Raw genomic sequence first — 26672 nt, forward strand, 5'->3', positions numbered from 1 at the left:
ACCCGACAAGAGTCACAAGCACATTCAAGAAACACTGGTGGTACATCATCTAGTCAAACGGCATCAAGCAGTAACAAAGCACCATCTTATTCTAACAGTTCAAGGAACATTGGTTCTTCAGATTCTGGAGGAGGTGGACTTCGAATAACAATTAGCGGAAGTTCAACAAATTCCTGCAGACAATTTAGTCCTGTTTCAAAAGATCCCTTTCGTACTTCAGATGGCAAAATGCCACAAAAGGCCACATCTCCTTATTCTTCAACAGTCAAGAAAGAAAAAACTGTTAAAAATGAAATTTATGATCCTTTTGAACCAACAGGTTCAGATTCAGGTTCTCCCAGTAGCAGCCCAGAAAGGCCAGCTACAACCCCACCGCCCCCCCCTCCCACTCCTCCTCCTCCTCCTCCTCCATCTATAGAAACTACTGCAAGTGCAACTCAATCTAGTGGGGTAAAAGTTGGAGCGTTTAGAAGCTTTAAACTTACCAGCCACTCAAGCAAAGTGAGTGTTTCTAAGCTTGGCCCAGACTTTTCTGGAATGTCACCTACCAATAAAGAGCCAGAAGAATCTATAAGCCAAGTTAATGCAAGTCCTACCATTCCTTCATTTTTAAAATTGGAAAAGGAAATCAAGAAAGAAATAATTCCTGAAGAGACAAATGAGCATCCACCCTTTAGGATATCTTGTCCGTTAGGACTAAAAATTACGTCTGATCTGAAAGCAGGAGGCACTCGTGGATTTCATTTTGACGTAGAAAACGAACACCCTGTAGTTTCTGTTAAACCTGATCCAGACGTTCTTCCACATAGGACTTGCCTTCAAAGTACATCAAGCAATCGGCTAGTTTGGGATGCAGAAACCCCACATGAACCCACTAGCCGTACCAGTGAAACGCAGAAGAAGAAGATAACTGTTAAGGAGGAATTAAAAGAAGGCTCATCCCAAACATTAAGCAGTCGCCTAGTTTGGGATGCAGAAACCCCACATGAACCCACTAGCCGTACCAGTGAAACGCAGAAGAAGAAAACTGTTAAGGAGGACTTAAAAGAAGGCTCAAGTTCAAGATTGAGACCACATTCCCAAGAACGAGATTCAAGATCTGCTTCTATGTCCATTGAGGACAGAGAAAGGGATAGAAAATACAAGTCAAAATCACATAAGGGAAAAAGAGCACGTAGTGACAGATCAAGCTCAGGAAGTTGTGAACGTTCTAAGAAAAAGCGCCAAAAAGAAAGAAAGAAAGATAAAAAAAGAAAACGCTCGGAGTCTAGGGAAAGGAGGAGGTCCAGATCAAGCAGTCACAGCAGTTCTTCCCACAGAGCATACAACAGCAAGAAGAAGAAGAAAAAGAAGAGAGATTCAAGAAGTGAATCGCCAGGCTATTCCATTAGTCCTGATAAAGAGAGAAAACGGAAACATAAAAGTGAAAAGAGTTACTCCAGCAAGGAAGGGAGCTCCAGGCCAAAAGAGAAAAAGAAATCGAAGGATGATCGAGGAAAGCAAAGATCGAAATCGCCACAAGTCGACAAAGAATTTAAAGTTCACAAATCGAAAGACAAAACCTATTTTCGAGACTCCGAAATAACTAGACATATCGTGTTGTCCCCAAATAACAATGAAAAGACTATAACTTGTACTGTTAGCTTTAAAACAGAGTCTCCCACAATTACCCAAGAGACAAAGAAGCCTGTGCTCAGTCTACCAAAAGAGGAGGAAGATGAAGATGACCCTTTCCTTTTTTCTGAAAGGAAAGTTTCCATTAAACAGGAATCGGCTTCAGACCTGTCTGATCACTCATGTGATGAAAAAATTAAGCTTGAAGCCAATAGCCCTCCATGGTCACCTTCTCTTCTGGATTCTTTGCTTCCAGAAACCAAGAGTGAAGATGATCCAGAGCCTCCCTCACCCCAGGATGCTTCTCCTGTAAATGACTTTCTTTCTGATTCAGAAATTGCAAGTCCTCAGAATTCTCCCATGTCTGTAATGTCAGATATACCAAGTCCAAAGCTGCATAGTCCACATACTGGTTCTGTTGAAGGAGCTGTTCAGTCTGCCCCTATTTCACCAGTCAAAAAAGAGGTTGATGACCTTCAGTGGTCACCATCACATTTAGATGACCTCCTTCTAAATGAACTTTCAGATGATGTATGCTCGATAGATGCAGCCAGCCCTGACGATGTTGACCTAGAAGAGGCTATATTAATGAAACGGGAAGGTGACTATAAGGTAAACTGTATTGCTTAATACAGGGTTCGGGATTGTGAACCTGTTATGTATTGTGTCCATTTCCATTTCACTTTTATTTGTTCTGGTTTCCACAAAAGGATTCATTTACATAGATGTACCAATCTGTACACTGGACCACAGAGCTAGCAAGAGACCAAATCGGGACGGGGCAGGCCGCAACACGTTTCCGAGCCTCCGCCTTCGCCAGGCAAACCGACCCCCCCCCCGCCCTCGCCCCGCCCCAGAGGGAAAAAGTTATACTGTCTGGACGGAATCAAAAAAGAGGCAATCAGCACGGAGACTAGGCGTGGCTAGGTGTCCAATCAACAGGGCAATACTGGCCAGCTTTTATAGTTGCGATCCAATCTCCAGTGTGTATAACTGTCATAGCGTGGCACAAGTGTACCTATAACACAGCCATGCTATGACAGGTATACATGTTGGAGATTGAATTGCAGCTATAAAAGCCAGCCAGTATTGCCCTGTTGATCGGGCGACTAGCCACGCTCAGTCTCTGTGCGGATTGGCTGTTTTTTATTCCGTCCAGATAGTATACATGTTTCCCTCTAGAAGAGGGAAGGTTTGTCTGAAGGGGGCGGAGCATCAGGAATGCGCTGCGGCCCCGTCCTGATTTGGTCTCTTGCTAGCTCTGTGAGAGCTGGAACCGCTGCCACTAATACACCTCCATGCGGCGGGTTTCATGCTTATCCCCACAGCAGTCTTCTCATCCCTTGTGACAGGTAGCTGCTTGATTGGTGATCCACATCCATCCTGCGTCCAGCTTGCAAGATACTTTTATGTAACTATATCTAAATAAGGTGTTACTTGTTTTTACCATCACACTGACCCAAGCGCCCTCTTTCTGCTGTCTGTTTACTCAGTTTGGAGACCACAGTAATAGAAAATTGTGCCGTACTGATGTTATCAGCTCTCTGGTTATCTAGCAGGATCAACATGCAAGGTTTTGCACTTATCAGATATAACAAAACTCTTTCAATGGTATATGTACAGAACAAAAGGGAGCAGATAATAGAAGTTCATTGCCAGTATTTATCATACACTTCACTAAGGATGAGCTCAGGCGTATTCGCAAACAGCACATGCAGAGCTCGCCAGGAAGTCGGCACTACGGAGCACTAATCACAAGCAGTGAGACATGCGCGGCTGCAGAGATCGTGAAATGTCTCACTGCCTTTGATTAGCGCTGTGCAGTGACAACGGGCTCTGCGCGTGCTGTTTGCGAACACACCTGAGCTCACCCTTAAGCCCCATACACACGATACAAACTTTCCCTTGGATTTTTGTACAAAGGGCGTTGGCCAGAAGTTTGTCTTGCATACAGACAACAGGACTTTTCCAGCCAACTTTCACCAAATCACGTGGTTTTTCAGCTCTTTACCACCACCCTTTGGTCAACTTCTGTATTGTTGTCTGATATTGTGTCAATCTCGCCACTTTTATTGGCGAGATTGACACCTTGCGAACCGGGTTCACACTGATGCGGGGATCCGACTTGGATCCCCGCCAATGCCAGGCACTGTGTTTGGTATGAATCTTGAGGGGGAACTCCACGGCAAATTTTAAAAAAAAAACAGCATGGATTCCCCTCCAGGGGCATACCAGGCCCTTAGATCTGGTATGGATTTTAAGGGGGAACCCCCCCTACGAAAGAAACGGCGTGGGGGTCCCCCCAAAATCCATACCAGACCCTTATCCGAGCTCGCAGCCCGGCCGGTCAAGGGGATTGGGACAAGCGAGCGCCCCCCAACCCCCCCCCCCCCCCCCCCCCCCCGAGCCGTACCAGGCCTCATGCCCTCAACATGGGGGGTGGGTGCTTTGGGGGAGGGGGGCGCCCTGCGGCCCCCCCCCACCCCAAAGCACCTTGTCCCCATGTTGATGAGGACAAGGGCCTCTTCCCGACAACCCTGGCCGTTGGTTGTCGGGGTCTGCGGGCGAGGGGCTTATCGGAATCCGGGTGGCCCCCAGATCCCGGCCCCCCACCCTTTGTGAATGAGTATGGGGTACATCGTACCCCTACCCATTCACCTAGGGAAAAAAGTGTCAAGAAAAAAACAGCACGATGGGTTCACGCTGGAAACATTCTTTTGCGGCCGCGTACTGTAGTTTGTACAAAAGTCCAATGCTTTTGTGTACACACGATCGGACTTTGCTCCATCGGACTTTTGTTGCCGGAAAGTTTGGCCGTTTGCACAGCCAACAAAAGTCCGATGGAAACAGAAAAAGTTTGTCTGATGGAGCGTACACACGGTCGGATGTTGCTACAAAACAGCTAATTTGCATGTTTGTTGTCAAAAAGTCCGATCGTGTGTACGGGCCTTTACACTTCACTACACCACACAGGTCAGAACTCTCTAGATTTCCAAATTTATCTAGATAGGTCAGTTGCCAAGAAAACATTGAATCAGTTGGACCAAAGCGACAGCCGGGCAGCAGTGTTCCTAAAGATGCCAACAATGACCATCTATTTATTTCTCTTAGTATAGGTATCCTTTAATCAATGAGTGCACTTTTTTGTTTATTTTTTGAGGTGGTACAAAATATATAACACGTACATGAACTATTTTTTACTTTCACGGAAGATGTGTAAGTTTATTCAGCCACATTTTGTGATTCACTCACCTCTGCTACGCGCTTTGATCCCTTCAATTTCCTGGTGTAGGTTTACAGTTTTCTGGGTCACCTTTTAGCTCACTGAACAAAGGAGTAAAGTCTGATTTTTTTTTTTTTTAATACACTGAGTGATTCGGAAGCTAAACCTGGAAAATGAACGGTCATCTGCCTGGCTATGCAGTGGGACAGACGTGTATCTCTAAGAGAAGCTCTACAGATTTATAAATATTTTATCAAATAAAAATTCCAAGATGTATTTTTCACATGTGTAATAAAGTAGAATTCTGGTCAAAGCCTAACTACTGTACTCTTAACAATGCTCCTTCCCTCTCCTAACATCAATTCTGACTAACCCTTGTAAGAAAAGTTCTGTATAAATACCCATTTTCAGGCTGTTCTGGTCACATGATCTTGCCCTGTGTCAGTTAGTGGCGGCTGCAGGAGAATGGAGAAAGGCGCTCAATAACACCTGGCAATGCCTGGGAGCAGTGACGTCACCCATAGGCTTCCTATGGCCCATCTGTTATCGGCACTCTCTCCTGTCCCTTGCAGCCGGTGCTGGCTGACAGGCGAGCTAATCACGTGCCTGGATCAGAGTGGCCTGAACATAGGCATATATATGGGATCTTTCTTATATGGGTTAGTTAGAATTGGTTACTTTTATTAATAATAAAACCGATGTATACTCACAAAATTATTATAATTAAAACTATCACTAAGGTAATGTGCAAGGCTGGTGCACCCTCTGTTCTTGTGTTTTTTTTTTGGGGGGGGGGTGGTTAGTGTCTTTTGAGCTTCCCCAGCCCATTGGGGGCTGCAAAGTTTTTCCAACATTGGAGTAGTTGAAGATCTATGATTCATCTATAGCGGATCACTTAATTTGAATGCGGTACATTGTTCTTTTAGTCAGAATTCGTGTTAGAAGAGCGGAGGGAACATTATTAAGAGTAGTTAGGTTTTGACTGGCGTTCCACTTTAATGGTAAGCTTGAAAATTGGTTTGTATAAATCCTGTCAATGTATATTTTTGGGTAGCATGTGAACAAGTTGAATTATGTATTGGATAGGAACATTAATTGCAAAATTAAACCTACTTATGCAGCTCTTCTGATGAAAGCACTAACCTGAACTTTAAGGCAAATTTATTGAGTGACTTTGTTTTCATATTCTAGGAGCAGACTTTAATTAACTTCTCCAAAACATCAGTCATTCCATTTCTTCAAGATGATGAAAATTTGATAGAAACAGAGGCTGGAAATCACATTAATGAGAATACCTCAAAAAGTAAGCCTTCCGAAGAAAGCAAGTCTGATGAGCTTAAAGAAAAAGAACCCACTTCCACCTCTAAATCCAAACCTCAGATAAAGAGAGTCACCTGGAACCTTCAGGACAAAGCGTCTGAGAAGGAAACCCCAGACCAATCTCTGTGTAAGATTCTGGTCTTTTTTTCCAAGGTGCACAGTGGATCCGATGTGTTGTACTTCTAGAAGAATGAACAAATCCGCTTCCACTATAAGGCAATGCATAGATGTGCAAAGTGTAGTAAACGATAAGAGGCAAAATAGACTTCACCTTACTGGAATGAAAGATGGTTTCCATTTCCTTACTTTCGATTACTTTTTTTATCTACTCATTGCCCTTTGCATTGCCTTATTGAATCTGCCTGACTCTGCTAGGAATTCTTGCATAAAGATTAATCTTTATTGTATAGGAGCATATAGTAAAAGAAGATGAGCACTTGGCATGCAGAATGTAAAGGAATTACTGAAAGCAGAAAACATCATTAGAGGCCCTAGTTCAAATTTAAAAACTAATTGGGATTTGTGGAATAACATTGAGCATGGAATCTTGAATTGCTAACCGCAGACTATAAAGTTTTAACAGTCTAAGCCCTTGTCCACCAATGTATTTTCATAAACATCCTGGCATTTAAAAGTTTAAAGCGTTTTACAGCAAAGTAAACGTGGACTATCTTGGTTGATGATTAGCAGAGAGCAGTCATGACCTTAGGGGTCTAATAGACCCCTGATGTCTCCTTAAAGAGGTCCTTTCGACAGCACTTGCCACCCTTGATAGCGATAAAGTTGAATTAAAAAAAAATTTAGTGTTAATCTGAAATATAATAAATTAAAGTACCATTGTCGCCCTCGTACACACCCAAATACAAACATGCACATAGGGAGAACAGGTGTGTATAAACGGCAATTGCAACACACGTGAGGTATCGTCACAAACGTTGGGAGTGAGAGCAATAATTCTAGGGCCATCATTTACGGTTACAGGTTATCAATTTAGAGGTAAAGGCTTTTTAAAGTCTATGAACAGTTTTGGATATCGTAGTTTTTTCCATGTCACAGATGTGCACAGGATTAAGCCTTAACATGTTCGATGTATATTTACTCGCAACTTCATCTTTTATATTTGACCAAAAATTGGGTATTATATTGTGTTTTTGAGCACTGAAAATCATTTTAGTGTATTTTTTCATGAAAATATGCATTTCATCAACAGTTGTGCAAATGTTGTGCAACATAGAAAATTGCCACAGCCACCATTTTTTATTCTTCAGTACCCCCTTTTTAGGAAATTATATGTTTAAAATAGATTTCTACCAAATTCAGAATTTAATTGTATGTAAAATTTAAAAAATTGCCATGGCAGAAAAGTGGTTAATGCAATCTGTCTCATTGCTTTGTGGTTGGTTACGAAGAAAACTTTGCTCTTTATAATAATCCCTTAAAGATGAGCTAGAATTTTAGGTACATTTTATTTAAGCCTATGCATTTTTAACCCAACACTTGCGTTTTTTGTCAGCACACTACAAAGCGCATGCAGAACACTCATATCTGTGTGCTATGAAGGTCCGTAGTGCATGCACATTTGTGTTTACCTGTGCCTTAAATGCACATATACAGTAAAGTGTACCTGCCTGAAAATGGATGGTTCACTTTGCTGCTTTATTGATACCCCCACCCTCGATACATAATGCAAAAAAAAATAAAAAATTAGAACCTCTGCTCCAGCTTCCAATGCTTCTGGGAGGCTTGCTGATTGTTAATGTGCCTAAAGGCTGCCTCCAAGCAAAATAATCCTGTGAGAACGTAATTCAGCAGTAAGGTGCAGTGACATGTCCTTTTCTAAAGCTAGGGCTGAGGTAAGGGGTGTGGTGTTTTTTCTTTTATTGTTTTGACAGGTCTGAAGCAGAACTATACCCAATGATTTAAGTTTCCCAAAATGGTTACAATATGGCATTTTGTGAATGAAAACTTTCATAGTGGCTTGTGCTCTCAACCAGACTGTCTAGCCATCAATTAACCAGTGTCATAATTAATCACGTGCAGCACCATGGCAGCTGTAGACCAAACAAAGGATAAGATGGTGTCTTCCTTGGCTGTAAAGGAAAGTAGATTAGTTCTGCTTTAAATTATATGTATTTCATGGGGGGAGGCTGTTAGTTAAGTGGACCTTCTATGTCAGGTCTGCTTTAAGAATAGTTGGCAATATGAAACACCTACAGTATGCATAGTGTAATCATGCATTGTGGTACATTAAAATGCTTGTTTTACCACAAATAGCTTGCCTGAATAATCATGGAGTTGTAGTTTAAGCAATAAATAGGAAGTGACATTTCATTGTTATTGTCTCTGTATAATTAATAAATATGATATAGATCTCTCTCTCTCTATCTATATATATATATATATATATATATATATATATATATATATATATATATATATATATATATATATATATTATATTATATTATATTTTTGGTTGTATGTGTTATGCCATTATATCAGTTGTATCATTTTTCTATCTTTTTAAAGCTTCCCCCTTCAACAACACTCAGCAGGATGAGTCTTGGTCATCCTCAGAGAAGCATACAGATGATAAAGTATCCAGTTATGAACTTGACCCCACTAGTGAGACATCCACTTCAGTTACTTGGACACTACCAGACAAAACTACCCAAGACTCCAGGAAAGAATCCTTAACTCAGGCTTCATGGGATGCTGGCAACAAATCTCCGACACACATTGTGAATAAGCCGGAAGACAAACCTGCGATCCATACGGTAGACAGGCACACTGCACAAGCTCCTGCGAAAGATGCCAGTCATGTCCCTTGGATTGCAATTGATACGCCCTTACAGGTGCCCAGACATTAGCATAATTTTAAAACTACACTACCTAGTTTTCATACAAGATTACGGTTTGTTTGAATTGGTTCTTCAGGACATAACAACCTTGTTTCAGGTGACCAGCTTGTGAGCAGTATCATGACATACAGCCACTATCTTAAAGGGGTTGTAAACCCTCATGTTTTTTCATCTTAATGAATCCTATGCATTAAAGTTAAAAAATTTCTGACACGGACCGGCCCCCTAGCCGCACCCCCCCCCCCCCCCCCTTTACTCACCTGGGCCAATTAGTTCCCTCAGCGGAGATGCGCTGTACCTCTGCCCAGGGTTCTCGGCTCTTGATTAGATAGATTGATAGCAGTGCAGCCATTGGCTCCCGATGCTGTCAATCAAATCCAATGACCAGGGGGCGGGGCCGAGTCCGGCATTCTGTGTCTATGGACGCGCAAATGCTGAACTCGGGAGTGCGCCCTCAAGGTAACCCCCCAGGGAGAGCGCTTCTCCCAGGGGGTTTACTGATGCGAGGAGGAGCCGCGAGACTAGGTTCGGGGCCACACTGTGCAAAACGAACTGCACAGTGGGGGTACGTATGATGATTGTTTTTTTTGTTTTTTAAAAGAGGGTTTACAACTTCTTTAACATTTACAGAGTTGACAGATATCTGAGATCTTGGCTCATCCTATTTACCAGGTGCTCTGATACACACGGGTTAAGAAGGGTAGTCCATGCAAAGAAAAAAAAAACAGTAGCGATCCAAGTAGTTATTAGTTGCTAGGAAAGGTTCTAATTATATAACTGTCAAAGAGGCTACAACAAGAGCTACTGCAGCCCCTGTTACTGTGATATAGGTGATGTGTATCACCGAATGGATCCCTGAAGACTAAGCTATGACTAATACATGATTTCCTGCAAGAAAGCATAACCCAGAACTTTCCTCTCCCTAAAAATCATGGTTTCCATACACTGCACTGATGATTTTCATCAAGCCTAAAGATGAAGCAGTTCGAAATAAATAGCTCTATAAATTTTAATTTTGTATCTGCACTATACACCAGTGGTTCTGGATGCATAGTTAGCTATGGTATTTATTTGCCTGACTTGCATGGCTCTGCCCATGGTCCTGAAAAAAGAAATTCTCCTATTTTTTTGGAATATGCTTTGGAATGAGACCTATAAATACCTTCTGTTCTAGCAAGGCTGTACTGTGCTACACCTTATTCCGGTTGTGGAAACATGGCATATCTTAATTATACAGTAATGTAACCTAATTCGTTAAATGAGGAGCCTATACTGTGCACAGGCTTGTGCAATCCCCAGTGCAGAGCTTTCATAAAGCAGTCTACATGCATCTACAGTGTAGCCAACTTTTTTGTATGCAATTTTATAAATGCTGTTGCTATACATCTAACAGAGAGCATGCCGACAGAACCCTTTTTTAAATTTACTCTGTGTCTAAACAGGCAGGTAAGATATAGCTGTGAACTTCCAGGCAATGCTAAAAGACCAAGTTTTTATCTTTTGTTTTCTTAGCATTGCTCTGTCCTAATGTGTACAATTCCTAAGGATTTTACTTGAAGTCTTGCTAATATTTCTGTCATGTTCTTACACAGGTATTCCCACAGACTTTGCCTCCATTACCTCTCCCACCAATCTTTCCTCCTTATGCTCCTGTAAGTGAGCCCACAGCGCCATGTGTGGTTCAGAGCAGCCAAGCAGTCCTCAGCCAAACCCCAAAAGCTGGCAGTCTGGCTACAACTAATGAGCCGAAAATGCAAGCGGCAAGCACAGGTAAACTATTGGTGTCCAGTGGTTTGTTTCTTCACATTCGAACAGTTCCAAGGCCTAACGCTAACAATGAAGCATAAAAATCCGGCACCAGGACGTCTTGGCATTAAAAATGTAAATCTTTAATCCATCAAAGGAGTTTCAGCCTCCTACATAGGCCTTTGTCATAATGATTTTGCTTAAGGCCTATGTAGGAGGCTGAAACAAGTTTGGTGAATTATATAAAGATATCCGTTTTTAATACCAAGACATTCTGGTGTTGGGTTTTTACTCTTGTCATTGGATTTTGGACGTTCAGTATTACGTGAGTCCAGCCTCAGTTGTCTTGATCTCATCCTGTCTATCCTTATGGGATTTTGGGGTCTTAACACTGATATCTTTTTAGTATGTTGATATTTTAATAACAAAAAGCAAGCCCTCTGCTTATAATGCATGTAGACAGTTTATGCATGTCTTATTACCTGAATGTATATGGAATTGTCTTGTCCTGTCTGCCTGATAGGTGGGTTGGTAGTAATAAAATGCTTCATGCAGATATCTAAAAATGTGACCTAGTGTAACAGACACTGATCCTTGGACAGTTGATCCCTGTCAGTACATAGTGATAATTTGTACTGAAATGTGCTTCTCTTTACTACCTTTGAGCAATTGGATGCTGTTGCAAATTATTTGCTATTTTAGAATCTTGCTTTTTCCAAAAAGCTTGACAGGGATTTTATCTGAATCTTTCTCCGTTGTCCTGAAAGTACTTTTTTTTTTTTTTTTTTTTTTCTGCTCTTGCATGCCAAACCTGAAGATTCTAAGGACAGCCATGTGTGGGTTGAGTGCATTGTTTGATGATTTAAAAATGTGTAAAAGGATGCTTGATTTATGATTTTATGTGGTGCTCTAGGTGAAGGGAAGGGAAAATCAAAACTGAAAAAAGGAGAGGCGGTTAAAAATGAAGAGGTAAGATTTTGTGCATTCTTATTTTTTTATTTCATATTCCATTTTTATTTAAAGGAGAAGTCCAGATTGAGCTTGTTTGCTGTGCTTCTGGGCTTTTGCACTCCTGTGACCCGTTTTCAGCAGAGAACGGTCTGAAGTCTGCTCTCTGCTGACGTCACTGGAATCATTCCAGGCACCGCGTCATCGCGACAATGAAGTCTGGATACCCCAGGTGCCTGGAATGATGCCCGTTTCGGTGAGCCACTGAGAGCCTGAGACTGCTGCTCCCTGCTCCTACACAGCTCAGCGCTTCAGTGAGTGTGTGTGTGTGGGGGGGGGGAGGGTTAGAGCGGAGAGCTGCTGACTGACAGCCAGCAGCTCTCTGCTTGGGGAGCTGAGAGAACTGAGTGATCGGTGATGTTCGATCGCTCAGTTCTCCGTGCAGAGGCAACGGGGGACAGATGCAGCATTGGACCGATGCTGCATCCACCTAGGTAAGTATTAGGGAAGAAAAAAAAACCCTTCTCTTTTAAAAGGTGTCCAATGATGAAGGTACCTTTTGAACATGTAAGTACTCGGGACTAAATTCCGGGACTTGCTAAAGTCGAGGTCCCTGTTTATGTAGCAGTACCTGTCAGATAAAGCTAAATACAGCAGAACAATTTTTGGGCTTCTCCCTGGATATCTTCACTGTGTGGCCTGCACAGTATGGACTTCATAATTTCTTGTGAATTCACTACAGTGGAAGGCTTTTTCTAGTGGGTTGACTGGATGGGATAGACTTTTTACGTTTAAGTGGCATTCAGACCACACATGTAGAAGGCACACTGGCCAACTTAAAAGGTTTTAAAGAGGAACTCCAGGGAAAAAAAAACTTTTTTGTTTTTTTTTAAATCCTGAGTCACAAATGGTTAAATCTCAGGAGGTGTATGCTCCTGTATTGCTGATTTTTATTTTTACAGCATGTTGATAGTTTAGCTTTTGTTATCCCTCCGGTACTCAGGCGGGAGACTTGCAGCTATACATGCGGCACTTTGACAGGAGACGTGTGACTATCCTAAACAGCAGCTGTCCTGTCCTTTTGTTCACTCCTCCTCTCCTCTTGCCAATCATAGAACAATTTGTATTCTGTGAACCCATTCACAAAATACAAAGCATTCTGTGACTGGACAGTGGGGAGGATGGCCGAACACTGCGGCTGTAGGAGAGCTGCAAGTAAATTTACAGGCAACAATCCAGGGGGTGGCATACACCTCATTGTTATTTGTAACCCAGTAGATTTAAGTTTTTTTGTTTCCTTGAGCTCTTATTTAAAAAGACGGCCATTCAGTGTTTGGCAGGCCACACAGTAAAGACCTTTATAGCAGAATGCAGCATTACAAAAAATGGTTGTTGCGGTGTTATTGGATATAGCATAAAGCCACAAAATCTACAAGCTGTTACTTTTTCCCATGTCTTGCGATTTGTGGCAAAATCCATCAGTGGCACTATAGAGGTATGGGGGCAAATGGTCTATCGAGAAGAGTCATGAGATTTTCTGTAGCTCATGAAAACAGTTACTATTTTCTTTTTGTTCTATATTTTTGTATACAGCATGCAATAAAAATATAGCCCTACAGACTACATAGAGAAACAGTTGCTAACTACTTTTGTAAGTGAGTTCCTGAGGCCCTATGTCAGTTTTTCTGAAAATTTTTTAGCACAAGTGGAATAGCCGTATAAGAGAAAATACAGGGCTCATCCACGAGAACACTGAGGAAGCCAGATGGTGTTTTGCATGATGCCAGGTTTCTTCTTCCCTAACAACATTTTTTTTTTCAATTTTATTTATTTTATTTTTTTTCCCCCAAGTACATGAAGAAACTTCACATACAGGAACGAGCAGTCGAAGAGGTCAAGCTGGCCATCAAACCATTTTACCAGAAGAGGGAAATCACAAAGGATGAATACAAAGAGATCCTGCGGAAAGCAGTACAGAAGGTGGGTGAGGTTTGTAATATATGACACACCACGATGATGAACTGTCCTGTTCAGGTGACTCATTTTTCCTTCCTTCCTTGTCCTGATGTGTCTAGGACAAGAAGTAAGGGAAAAATTCTTCATACAGCTGAACAGGAAATCTATTTTTTATTGTACATCCCAGGACACAGGGGAACATAATCTTCATTACAATAGGGTTATGCCACTTTCCGGTGATTGGACACTGGCAAAAAAGACAGGAGATCCTCTCCTAGCCATAACCCCTCCCAGTTAGGCAAGGCTTCGTTTTTTTGCTAGTGTCTTAGGTAATGGTCTGGTCTGTGTAATCTAAATATACCCCTTGTGCCTAATAGGTCTAACAGGTAAAGGTGCCAATCCCTAATAGCAAATTATGAATAAACACCACCAAGGAGGGGACTTTGAGGCACCAATAGAGACAGAGTCTTCTTCAGGGGATTAATGTGAACATAAATAGTAGTAGGAAAGATGTCCATATATAAGAAACAGATATTCTAAAGCTTAAATGGCCATTGGTAGTTGCATATAAATTACGGTAGTTTACTATTCCAACTTACAAAAAAATCAACAGAAAATTTAGCATCTTTTAACACCACCAGGAGGCATCCAGGTGCCCATGCATCAATGAATAGCTCAAGGGATAAGTCCCTAATAAGAGAGTCAACATGAGTTAAAATAGGTATGATAAATTACAGGCCAACCAAGTATAAACCAGGGCACCATTAGTACTTAATCAAAAATCAAGGACCAAGGGATATAAGAGCAGCTTGTATACAGCTTAGCAGAGGTAAATGATGTTCAGGAGGAGATATTGTGTCATCTAGCTTAAATTTAGAATATCTGAAAAAATATAAAGTGTGGGGCATAGGTAGCCTGGTCTCAAAGTGTCCATAAAGGGAAATCTATAAAAAAAAATTTATAGAGTATCTCATAAAAGTGAGTACACCCCTCACATTTTTGTAAATATTTAATTATATAGTGAGTGTACAGCTTGTATAACAATGTGAATTTTCTGTCCCCTCAAAATAACTCAACACACAACCATTAATTGGGCCCAATTAGCCATTTTCCCTCCACGGTGTCATGTGACTTGTTAGTGTTACAAGGTCTCAGTTGTGAATGTGTGTTAAATTTGGTGTCATCACTCTCATACTGGTCACTGGAAGTTCCACATGGCAGCTCATGGCAAAGAACTGAGGATCTAAAAAAAGAATTGTTGCTCTACATAAAGATGGCCTGGGCTATAAGAAGATTGCCAAGACCCTGAAACTAAGCTGCAGCACGGTGGCCAAGACCATACAGCGGTTTAACAGAACAGCTTCCACTCAAAACAGGCCTCGCCATGGTCGACCAAAGAAGTTGAGTGCACGTGCTCAACGTCATAGCCAGAGGTTGTCTTTGTAAATCAGATGTATGAGTGCTGCCAGCATTGCTGCAGAGGTTGGGGGGGTCAGCCTGTTAGTGCTCAGACCATACACCACACACGGCATCAAATTGGTCTGTATGGCTGTCGTCCCAGAAGGAAGCCTCGTCTAAATCACAAGAAAGCCCGCATACAGTTTGCTAAAGACAAGCAGACTAAGGACATGGATTACTAGAACCATGTCCTGTGGTCTGATGAGACCAAGATAAACTTATTTGGTTCAGATGGTGTCAAGCGTGTGTGGCGGCAACCAGGTGAGGAGTAGAAAGACAAGTGTGTCTTGCCTACAGTCAAGAATGGTGGTGGGAGTGTCATGGTCTGGGGCTGCATGAGTGCAGCCGGCACTGGGGTGCTACAGTTCAGTAACCATGAATACCAACATGTACTGGGACATACTGAAGCAGAGCATGATCCCCTCCCTTCGGAGACTGGGCCGCAGGGCAGTATTCCAACATAACCCCAAACGCACCTCCAAGACGACCACTGCCTTGCTAAAGAAGATGAGGGTAAAGTTGCTGGACTGGCCAAGCATGTCTCCAGACCTAAACCCTATTGAGCGTCGGTGGGGCATCCTCAAACGGAAGACGGAGGAGTGCAAGGTCTTTAACATCCACCAGCTCCGTGATGTCCTCATGGAGGAGTGGGAGAGGACTCCAGTGGCAACCTGTGAAGCACTGGTGAACTCCATGCCCAAGAGGGTTGAGGCAGTGCTGGAAAAAAAATAATGGCCACATACAGTGCCTTGCAAAAGTATTCACCTCCCTTGGCATTTTTCATGTTTTGTTGCCTCACAACCTGGAATTTACATGGATTGTTTGAGGCTTTGCATCATTTAATTTACAGAACATGCCCACAACTTTGAAGATGTGTTTTGTTTTTTTTTTTTGTTTTTTTTTGTTTTTTTTATATTGTGAAGCAAATAACAATTAGGACAAAATAACAGAAAAAGTAAATGTGCATAACTATTCACCCCCCTAAAGTCAATACTGTGTAGAGCCACCTTTTGCGGCTATCACAGCTCCAAGTTGCTTTGGATACGTCTCTATGAGCTTGTCACATCTTGCCACTGGAATTTTTGCCCATTCCTCCTTGCAGAACTGCTCCAGCTCATTCAAGTTGGATGGTTTGTGCTTGTGAACAGCAATCTTTAAGTCTGACCACAGATTTTCTATTGGATTGAGGTCTGGGCCTTGACTAGGCCATTCCAAAACATTTACATGTTTCCCCTTAAACCACTCAAGTGTTGCTTTAGCAGTGTGTTTGGGGTCATTGTCCTGCTGGAAGGTGAACCTCCGTCCTAGCCTCAAATCACACACAGAGTGGTACAGGTTTTGCTCAAGAATATCCCTGTATTTGGCACCATCCATCTTTCCCTCAACTCTGACCAGTTTCCCAGTCCCGACTGCTGAAAAACATCCCCACAGCATGATGCTGCCACCACCATGTTTCACTGTGGGGATGGTGTTCTTTGGGTGATGTGTTGGGTTGCGCCAGACATAGCGTTTTCTTTGATGGCCAAAAAGTTACATTTTAGTCTCATCAGGCCAGAGCACCTTCCTCCATACATTTTGGGAGTCTCCCACATGCCTTTCAGCAAAAAACAAAATGGCACGTTTTGAGTTTGCGAAAAGTAATGGCTTTCTTCTGGGCACTCTGCCATAAAGCCCAACTTTATGGAGCGTACGGTTTATTGTGGTCCTATGTACAGATACTCCAGTCTCTGCTGTGGAACTCTGCAGCTCCTCCAGGGTTACCTTAGGTCTCTGTGCTGCCTCTGAATGCCTTCCTTGCTTGGTCCATGAGTTTTAGTGTGCAGCTGTCTCTTGGCAGGTTTGCTGTTCTGCCATGTTCTTTCCATTTGGTTATGATAGATTTGATGGTGCTCCTAGGGATCATCAAATATTTGGTTATTTTTTATAACCTAACCCTGACTTGTACTTCGACAACATTATCCCTTACTTGTTTGGAGAGTTCCTTGGTCTTCATGGCAGTGTTTGGTTAATGGAGCCTCTTGCTTAGGTGTTGCAGCCTCTGGGGCCTTTCAAAAAGGTGTGTATATGTAATGACAGATCATGTGACACTTAGATTGCACACAGGTGGACATCATATTACTAATTATGTGACTTCTGAAGGTAATTGGTTGCACCAGAGCTTTTTATGGGCTTCATAACAAAGGGGGTGAATACATACACAAATGCCAATTATCATTTTTTTATTTCTGAAAAATCGTTTTATGTATACATTTTTCTAATTTTACTTCACCAACTTAGACTATTGTGTTCTGATCCATCACATATAGTTCAGATTAAAAAAAACATTGAACTAAAGGCTGTTATGTAACAAAATAGGTAAAAAGCCAAGGGGGGTGAATACTTTTGCAAGGCACTGTAAAATATTGACACTTGGCCCAATTTGGACATTTTCACTTAGGGGTGTACTCACGTTTGTTGCCAGCGGTTTAGACATTAATGGCTCTGTGAGTTATTTTGAGGGGACAGAAAATTTACACTGTTATACAAGCTGTACACTCACTACTTTACATTGTAGCAAAGTGTCATTTCTTCAGTGTTGTCACATGAAAAGATAGAATAAAATATTTACAAAAATGTTAGGGGTGAACTCACTTTTGTGAGATATTGTGTATATATTAACTAAAAAAAAAACAGTGACTAAACGGCCTCCTTCCACTATCTCGGCGCTAAGGATATGTCAGGTTTCAAACAATAAATAGACCTTCCACACTTGTAACCATAAAGGTCATCACTTTGTGATAATAATATTAATAAACAGCTGCAGCTTAAAATGCATAAATATCAAAGCAAAAAATTAATAACAATTCCACAAGTAATGTAATTATTATTGCAGAGCTACTATCATAAAGTTCTATGATCAGCTTTCATGTGTATGTAGTACACATAAGTAGTAGGTAATTGAGATGATGTGAGAAGATAGTCCCAGAAACCGCAGATGGAAGTCCTTGCTATGCTGTATCAGAATCCCCCCCACCGCAATCTGTGCAACACGCTCCCCTTCAGGGTTTACTCACCAGAGGGTTATCGTTTCTCAGGCAAATTGTAAGACCAAGAAACACCGGCGAGCGGCGGCAGTGGGACATTTCCTCGCTACTTCTGAAAGTGTTCCAGCAGCTCGCAACGCTTTCAAGGGAAAGCCAGATGTCGGCTGTAAAAAAAAAAAAAAATACCTGGGCTGGTATCTTCAGCCATAGTCCCCGTTATATATAGATAGATATATCTATATATCTCACATTTATTGGCATATAACACGCAATTTTAAGAAAGAAGTTTCAGGAAAAAAAAGTATTTTTTAAATAAAGAACTCTGAAGCAAATTAAGAGTCAGTGCCCAGCTGCAGCCTCAATGGAGCCTGTTCAGTGCCCATCTGCAACCTGAGCAATGCCCATCCGGGCGGCACAGTAGTGTAGTGGGTAGCATTCTTGCCTAGCAGTAAAAAGGGTCGCTGGTTCGAATCCCAACCACGACACTACCTGCCTGGAGTTTGCATGTTCTCTCTGTGCCTGCGTGGATTTCCTCTGGGTACTCTGGTTTCCTCCCACACTCCAAAGACATACTGGTAGGTTAATTGGCTTCTGTCTAAATTGGCCCTAGTATATGAATGTGAGTTTAGGGATCGTAGATTGCAAGTTCCTTGAGGGTAGGGACCGATGTGAACGTATAATGTATATATGTAAAGCTGCGTAAATTGACGGCGCTATAATAATAATCTGCAGCCTGATCAATGCCCATCTGCAGCCTCAATGCAGCCTGATCAATGCCCATTTTCAGCCTCAATGCCCATCTGCAGCCTCCCCATCTCTCATCAATGCAGCCTGAACAGTGCAGGTAATCACCGGAGTGGAAGGAAGGAGACGAGCGCCGCCGGAATTCACTGTTTACTCGGCTCTGTCGGCAGTCACACACACAGTCCCGCCTTCGGCATTGGACCAGCTCCTGTGATGGACAGAACACTGGTCCAATGCTGGTGGCGGAGGCGGGATTGTGCGTGTGACTATCGAGTGAGAGCCGAGTAAACAGAGGACGGCTTGGTGAATTCAGGTGGAGCTCGTCCCCCTCTTTCCACTCCGAGGTACACTATCTGTGTATAACACCCGTGATTTGCCCCTATTTTCAGGGGGGAAAGGTGCGTGCTATACGCCAACAAATATGGTGTGTCTTATATATGTGTGTGTGTGTATGTATATATATGTGTATATATGTGTGTGTATATGTATATGTATATATATATATATATATATATATATATATATATATATATATATATATATATATATATATATATATATATATATACATATACATATATATATATATATATATACATATATATATACATATATATATACATAATATGTATGTATGTGTATATATATATATATATATATATATATATATATATGTGTGTGTATATAATACTCTCACACTTATTGTGGATATGAAGCAGTTAAAATTAGTGCAGTCAGTGTCCATGAGAAAACTCAAAGGTCATTTGGGTCTGAGAGAAATGCAGACCCTGCTGTTCTTCAGAAGTAGATTACTCAGATGAGAAGTTTTCAGCATGCCCTTTTACTGGAACGGTCTCTCCTTCCTATACCACGTCCTGCGCAAATTTCCTCCTCTGTTAATAGGAAGGGGGAATGCATTTCTCCCTTGTCTCAAAGGAACTGGAGAAAGATTCCCCAGAGGTAGCAAAGAAACCAGAAAGGTAGAGGGTGCTACAGATGTGTGGGACATGCTGACTTCCAGGAGATACGTTGCCTGAGGGGCTGCGCCCAGGTTCCTCCCTACCTGAAGAAGGTATTTAGAACCCCTACATCCCCTCCTCTCTGTTGATGAGACAAGACCCTTGCTGGGAACAGTGGTCCAAGCCGGCCAAGAGGGCACTGAGCTAGTAAGGAGTGTACTCGTTAGAGATTTTTAAGTACCGTAGTTTGTCGCCATCACACCAGCATGCACACTTTTAAAGCGTTAATAATCTATTTTCCCTTAAATATTTAAGTGCCCCCAAAACTTCCCCCACAAGAAAAGCAACTTGTGCTCCCACAAGGAAAGCGGAGCTGTGACCCGTAGTCTCACAAGGAAGGATGTGCTGCAAAATGTAATCCCACATCCCAAAATGTAATTCCAGCAGGGTCACTAGGGTAGGGTACCAGAAGGGACACCCCCCCGGGAGAACCCCACAGTCTTTTAAGTACCGTAGCTTGTCGCCACCCCACCAGCATTTACGTGGCGTAACATCTTTCACATTTTACAAAAAAAAGTGGGTATATATATATTTTTTTTTTTTTTTTTTTTTTTTTATATTCATTATAAGTGTGTATTTTTTCCCAAAGAAAAAATTGCGTTTGCAAAGCTGCTGTGCAAATACTGTGTGACATAAAATATTGCAATGCTCACCATTTTTTCCTATGGTCTCTGCTAAAAAAAAAAAATGTATAATGTTTTGGGGTTAAATGTAATTTTCTAGCAAAAAATACTGATTTAAACTTGAAAACAAAAAGTGCCTGTTCTTAAAGTGGTTAAAGTTGCTGCTTCCCGAGTCGTTCTATACGAAGATTACAGGATTTGGATCATGGCGTCCTCCGCAGCATCCTCAATGGCCTTGCATGCATTGTTCCACCAGTTAAGACTCCGTGAGACCTCAACGTGGTACTTCCTAGATTGCAGAAATCTCTCCATTTTAACCCATCCGGGATATTCCTTTAGTCCTTTTTACTCGGAAGGTTCTATTTCTGGTTGCCATTAATTTGGCCCAGAGAGTCTTGGAACTAGCTGCTCTTTCCTGGTGTTCCACCTCCAACCATCCTTTTCACCTTTTATATCAACCAGGATATTGTGTTGCCGTTCTAAGGCTCAGATGCTAGGAGACTAGGCTTTTCACAACTTGGATGTGGTTCGCACATAGGCATGCGCACAGGGTGTGCCGGGTGTGCCCAGGCACACCCTAATCACCCCATGCGCATTAGTATTATCGCTCTGTGTAGCAGCAGGAACATGTGAAAGATCTACCTCTTACTGGCTCTGCCATAAGAGAAGTGTCTATGCTCTTCTCTTTCACTGTGGCAGCAGAGAGATCAATTTGCCGGGGTCATATATATGTAGACACACACACATGCATGTGTGTGTTTGAGCTTTAGGGTGCACACCCTAATGAAATTGGCTGCGCACACCTATGGGTTCGCACATTACCTGGCATTTCTGCTGTTTTTCAGTCTTATCTCTTTGTGCTTTCTGAAGGCCCAAGGAAGGGTCATGCCTTACCATGCTGCTTCCTGGGCTGTTCGTCATCCGGCTAAATTTGTAAAGCTGCTACCTAGTCTTTGGTTCATAGTTTTATATTTCAATATTTTTAATGAAAAAAAGAAACAAATTTCAAAGTAAACAGACACATCAGTAGAACAAAGTCGATTTCCTAGATTGTCAACATGGCAATACAGAAGTACAGAAAGTATGGTCAATATACATATCTGTCCTCTACCATTACCGTAGAACGCAAATTGTGCAACATGTATCTAAGTACCAATGGGACTAAGTAATATTTCCCCCCCATGATCCGGAACTCCACCACACACTGTGAATGGCAGGGACCCAGAGTCACAGGTAATTCTAGTAATGAACCCTGAGATTATCCTGGGGCCCACTACTGTGTAAGGCCCTATGGGCGATCATCTGTATTGTACATATAAGAACCAGAAGAAGAAGGAAGTGAGAAAGAAAGAGAAAAAAAAAATGGGGGGGTGGGAAGAGGGTCAACCTGGAGTTCCCTACGGAGTCGAGATATAATCGATCCATGGGTCTCGCACCGTGTTAAATTTCTTGGTGTTATTACAGAGTATTGGTTCATAGTTTTATGAAGTTTTACTATGTGGGTGCCAGAGCTGCTGGGGATGCTGGCCCACTACTGTAATAGTGCATTTGGATCCCATTTAAAGTGAATGGCATCACCACGATTTGCCCACTATCATTTACCATGTGTTACCGCAGTGCAAAGATGGAAATGGGCCCTTAAAGTGTATCTGGACCCACAAATATTTAATATACTGTAGCTTACCAATCCTTAGATGTGCTGGCTGTGTTAGTTTTATTTTTCAAGATCCCCCCCTTTATTTTTACTAGGTAATTTACATACTTAACCCCAGGGCAATTCTGACATTTGTCATACATGTATAAATCAGCAATTGTTTTTCTAGAAAATTACGTGGACATTTCACAGCGAATTTTCAAACTGTTTTTTTTTTGGAAAAGATATACACTTTAATTTTAGTGCACAAAACATCCTACCCGGTAAGCCCAGAGCCCAGTATGCCGGAGGGGGGGGGGGAATTGGGGAAGGACCTCCGGCTCATGTAAAAGCGATTCACAGCAACTTGGTCGCTACCGATCACAATTATTTTAAAGAGCATCGCTTGCTACAAAAAAAAAAACAGCGTCATGACTGCAGCTGCAACCATGACCCTGGTATAACCACTTCGATCCGGTACAGGTACGGCCTATGGTTGGGAAGAGGTTAGGAATTTGAGGCCGCCTGCTAACTAAAAATGCTCAGTTTTTCTTTTCAAGTCGTAGCTACCAATAAAAACTTCCTTTTGTAAAATGCAATGGGAATCTGCAATGTGGTATTTATTTATTTTGACTGTATTAAAGTGGCGCTCCAGTCTCTAAGTTACATAGGTTGAAAAAAGACACAAGTCCATCCAGTTCAACCATAAAAAAACAAAAAAAAAATCGTACAATCCAATATACCCAATTCTATACCCACAGTTGATCCAGAGGAAGGCAAAAAACCCCAGCAGAGCATGCTCCAATTTCCTGCAGCAGGGGAAAAAATTCCTTCCCGATTCCCCAAAGTGAAAATTAAAAGTCCGCAGCTTCAAAAACTGTAGCTGCTGACTTTTAATAAACAGCCACTCGCCTGTCCCACTATCTAGCGGTGTTCTCACCCCAGCCGTGTTCTCATTGTGTCCTCCCGCACCGGCATCTTTACTATGGGCACCCGGCTGTGACAGCTTATGGCTTCACAGCCGGGTGCCCTCTGCACATGCACAAGTGGCACTGCGCTCTGTGACTGGTCCCGATGTCTTCCGGAACCTGTCATGTGTCGCAGAAGACTTCGGGAGGGAGGGGGGAGGAGGAGAACTTTGGCTTTTGATTGCTAAGGCCATTGGAGCGGATGTGGGAACAGGTACCTGTCAAAATCTGGTACTCGCCCCCCCCCCCCTCCCCAAAAGCTCAATGTCACAAACTGGAGCTGGGGAGTAGGTCTTAAAGCAGAACTACCCCTCATGGGTGCAGCTCTGATTTTAAGTATTAAAAAATACTTTTAAAAGGGATTATGGCTTATTAATCAGGCAAATATGAAACATTGCTCTAAATATTGTCTTTATATTCATCTGCAGCCAATTTGCAAGCTCTGTGCTATGTGAAGTCTCCTGCACTTAGCTTCTGTGCTGAATTGAAACACAACCCCTTCCTCTTCTTATAGCGAGCAACCTGTTTGTAAACAGAATGTCACAATGCTACCCTGTAAAAATATTTGTTAAAAATGTTCCATTTTTGTTTTTCAGCTTATGTATATTTTTTAATACAAATTTTTAAATTTTAACATTTCCCAAAGGCTGTCAGTTTCCTTTTAATGGCATGTTTGTTTTGAGCCTTTTTCCTGCAGTGCCTGGCAACTTGACCAGAACCAGTTGCTGCAGCATATTCAGTTTTAGCATAAAGTCTTTATATAAATTAAAGGGAAGTATTACATCATTGTAATGGCATGTATTGTTAGCTGTTTATAAGTGACCCCAAACTGTATTGGTGGCGACTGATCAATGTATTTATCTTCTTTCTTAGATCTGCCACAGCAAGAGTGGAGAAATTAACCCAGTCAAAGTGGTGAACCTAGTGAAAGGCTATGTGGACAAGTACAAGCATATTAGGAACAAGAGTAAGAAGCCGGGAGGAGTAGATGATCATCTCTTCGGGCAAGAGTCACCATTATGAAGAAAGTGTTGTCAGATTCGAAACATAGACAGCGTAGATTGCTAGATGTCACAGTGGAAGACTTGTATAATAGGATGATTGTGGGCACTGTCCTTTTTTGTTTTCAATGATAAGCTCATCTTGGAATTTGATTTGATGGTTTTGTTGCCATAAACTGCACACCAATCATCTGACAGTCATGTGACGCTTCACAGTGGCCCACCAATGTTCCAAGGCACTGAGGAGGTCCTGAGCGATGATTTTTCAACACTTTGGCATCAAAACTGGGATTACTGTGGAGGCTGTTGTCATTTCCCCTACAATTTCTCTGTGCTACAGAGGTGTATACAGAAGGAGGAATTTGTAACAACTATTTTTGATGGCTATGGATACACTTATTTTAATTGCCAAAGGAGGAACCGAGAAGGGGACCCAGTGCTTTATATTCAGAGCGATAGAAAAAAAATGTTCTGGAATAAAGTTTTTGTCCTTTGACAAAGTAATATGTATAAAGGACAGTTTATAAATCTAATTTTAATTGTTTCAATGTTTTTGTCTTGTGTTTTTTTTTTTTTTTACCTTTTTTATTCTAGTGAAGATAATCCCCGTGCACCTTGTAAGTGGGAATATAGTTTATCTTTAACAGCCTTTTGGCAAGTTTTTATATCTGTGGGCACTTCCTGCATTAAAGGGCTACTATATAAAAATGTATATAGTTTTCATAAAAAGGTTTATGAAAAAGCTGTTTCTTACCACATGCACATATAAATATGAAATTGTTTAGGAGACAATTGTTTACAGTCCATTACACAGCTAATTTTTGTCTTATAGTAATGCTATAAAGGCAATGGCAGATACTCATTCTGTCTCCCCCTATAGCCTCTTCTAGCAACAATGAAGCAAGGCTTAGGCTAGGTTCACACTGGTATGACACGAGAGTCATATGACTGTGGATCCGACTTTGCCCTATGATTTGAAGTCTGACTTCAATAAACAGTGATCCAGTTTTGATCCCGACAATACCAGGTCCTCTGTGTCTGGTATGAATCTTTAGGGGAAACGCCACACCAAATAACAAAAAAAAAAACTGCATAGGGTTCTCCATCCAAGACTATACGAGACCCTTATCTGAGCATGTAGCCCGGCAGGTCAGGAAAGGGGGTGGGGATGAGCACCTCCCTACCCCCACAACCCTGGCTGGTGGTTGTCAGAGACTGCAGGTGGGGGGGCTTATCAGACAGCGGAGAGAGGAGACCCGACGGTGGGAGAAAACAGCGGAGAGAGGTGATCCGGCAGCGGGAGTTGACAGCAGGAGGAGGAGAGATGCCGGAGCTGCTTTAATAAATTACTTTGTCAAAAACCTGTGTACTGTTTTTTTTATTTTTGACTTTTTTTTTGGGTGACTGTACCTCTACCCAATGTACCCCATATTCACATAGGGTGGGGGGGGGGGGCCTTGTTAAAGCGGGCTTCTGGATTCCGGTAAGCTCCCTGCCCGCTGACCCCAATAACCATCAGCTGGGGTTGTCAGGAAGAGGCCCTTGTCCCAGGTGCTTTGTGGTGGAGGGCGCAGGGCCTGTTCTTGGAGGGGGACTCTATGCTGTTTTTGGTGTGGGGATCCCCTTCAAGATCATCAGAGCACAAGTCGCATGCCAAAGTCGGATCAGTTAAGATGATGATCTGACTACAATGAGATTCAATGGGCTGAAGTAGGATCAATGTCGGACTAAAGTAGTGCAGGAACCGTTTTCAAAGTCGGACCAGTTAAGACAGCTCTCCTAGGGAACCATTAATTTATTCACCTCATGCAACTTGTGCTCCCAATGTCGGAGCGTTTGTCATACCAGTGTGAACCCAGCCTTAGGGGAGTCCGGACACGTTGATTGTGAGTTATGGGCCCTACTATTAGGAAACAAAGCATGGAGAATAGGTGAATAAAAGACCACAATCTGTCATAAACATCAAAACTTCATTATCACTTATGTTTAGTGCAAGACTAAGTTTTCCTCCACACCGCCTATGCAGTTTCTATTTGCCTTACAATCTTAAATTTCATAAGCTGGTTGTGCTGATGCCCACAGTTTGGCAGAGGGGAAGGTCTTGGCTGCATGTATGCAAATAGGTTGGTGACTTTATAATGACTCCAAATCTTGTATTACACTTAAGTGGTGAATAGTGACCACATCTTGTGTTTGTTTTTTTGAGCGAAAATAGATGTCATTTTGTAAGGCTGCACAATTTGGAGAGAAATGGTATAATTGTACAAAAGGCCACCCTTAAGATAACCCGCAATTGCAGTCATCTTACTATACAATCGAGGGTGAAAAAAGAAGCAGCCTGTGTTCCACCAATAACTAAGATACCTTTTAGATAACACCCCAGTAGGCAGACACTAATCAGATGGACAGAAGGTGATGGTTGCATGGCTAATTTCCCAGGAGTGAGGCCCGGTTCACTCTGATGCGAGTTCATAACGAATGTGATGCGTCAAAAACCCTTTAAATTTGCATGTCATCCCTAAAGTCATTGTTTTC

General features: G+C 42.1%; 1 protein-coding gene across 3 annotated transcripts in view; it reads left to right on the plus strand.

The window, feature by feature from the left end:
- Window positions 1–24685, plus strand: part of PHRF1 (PHD and ring finger domains 1) — a 111218-nt gene extending 86533 nt beyond the window's left edge. For 2 of the 3 annotated variants that reach the window (XM_073604911.1, XM_073604912.1), the window contains exons 14-20: window positions 1–2226; window positions 6029–6284; window positions 8687–9012; window positions 10611–10788; window positions 11678–11733; window positions 13564–13692; window positions 24010–24685. The exon at window positions 1–2226 is cut by the window's left edge and continues 641 nt beyond it. In XM_073604911.1, coding sequence (XP_073461012.1) covers window positions 1–2226; window positions 6029–6284; window positions 8687–9012; window positions 10611–10788; window positions 11678–11733; window positions 13564–13692; window positions 24010–24159 — 3321 coding nt within the window. In that variant the 3' untranslated portion in view covers window positions 24160–24685. The remainder of the gene's footprint in view (window positions 2227–6028; window positions 6285–8686; window positions 9013–10610; window positions 10789–11677; window positions 11734–13563; window positions 13693–24009) is intronic. The other variant, XM_073604913.1, reaches the window with a different exon arrangement.
- Window positions 24686–26672: the final 1987 nt, after the last annotated feature.

Source organism: Aquarana catesbeiana, linkage group LG11 (genome assembly GCF_042186555.1).
Source record: "Aquarana catesbeiana isolate 2022-GZ linkage group LG11, ASM4218655v1, whole genome shotgun sequence".
In the NCBI taxonomy this organism is placed as follows: Eukaryota; Metazoa; Chordata; class Amphibia; order Anura; family Ranidae; genus Aquarana; species Aquarana catesbeiana.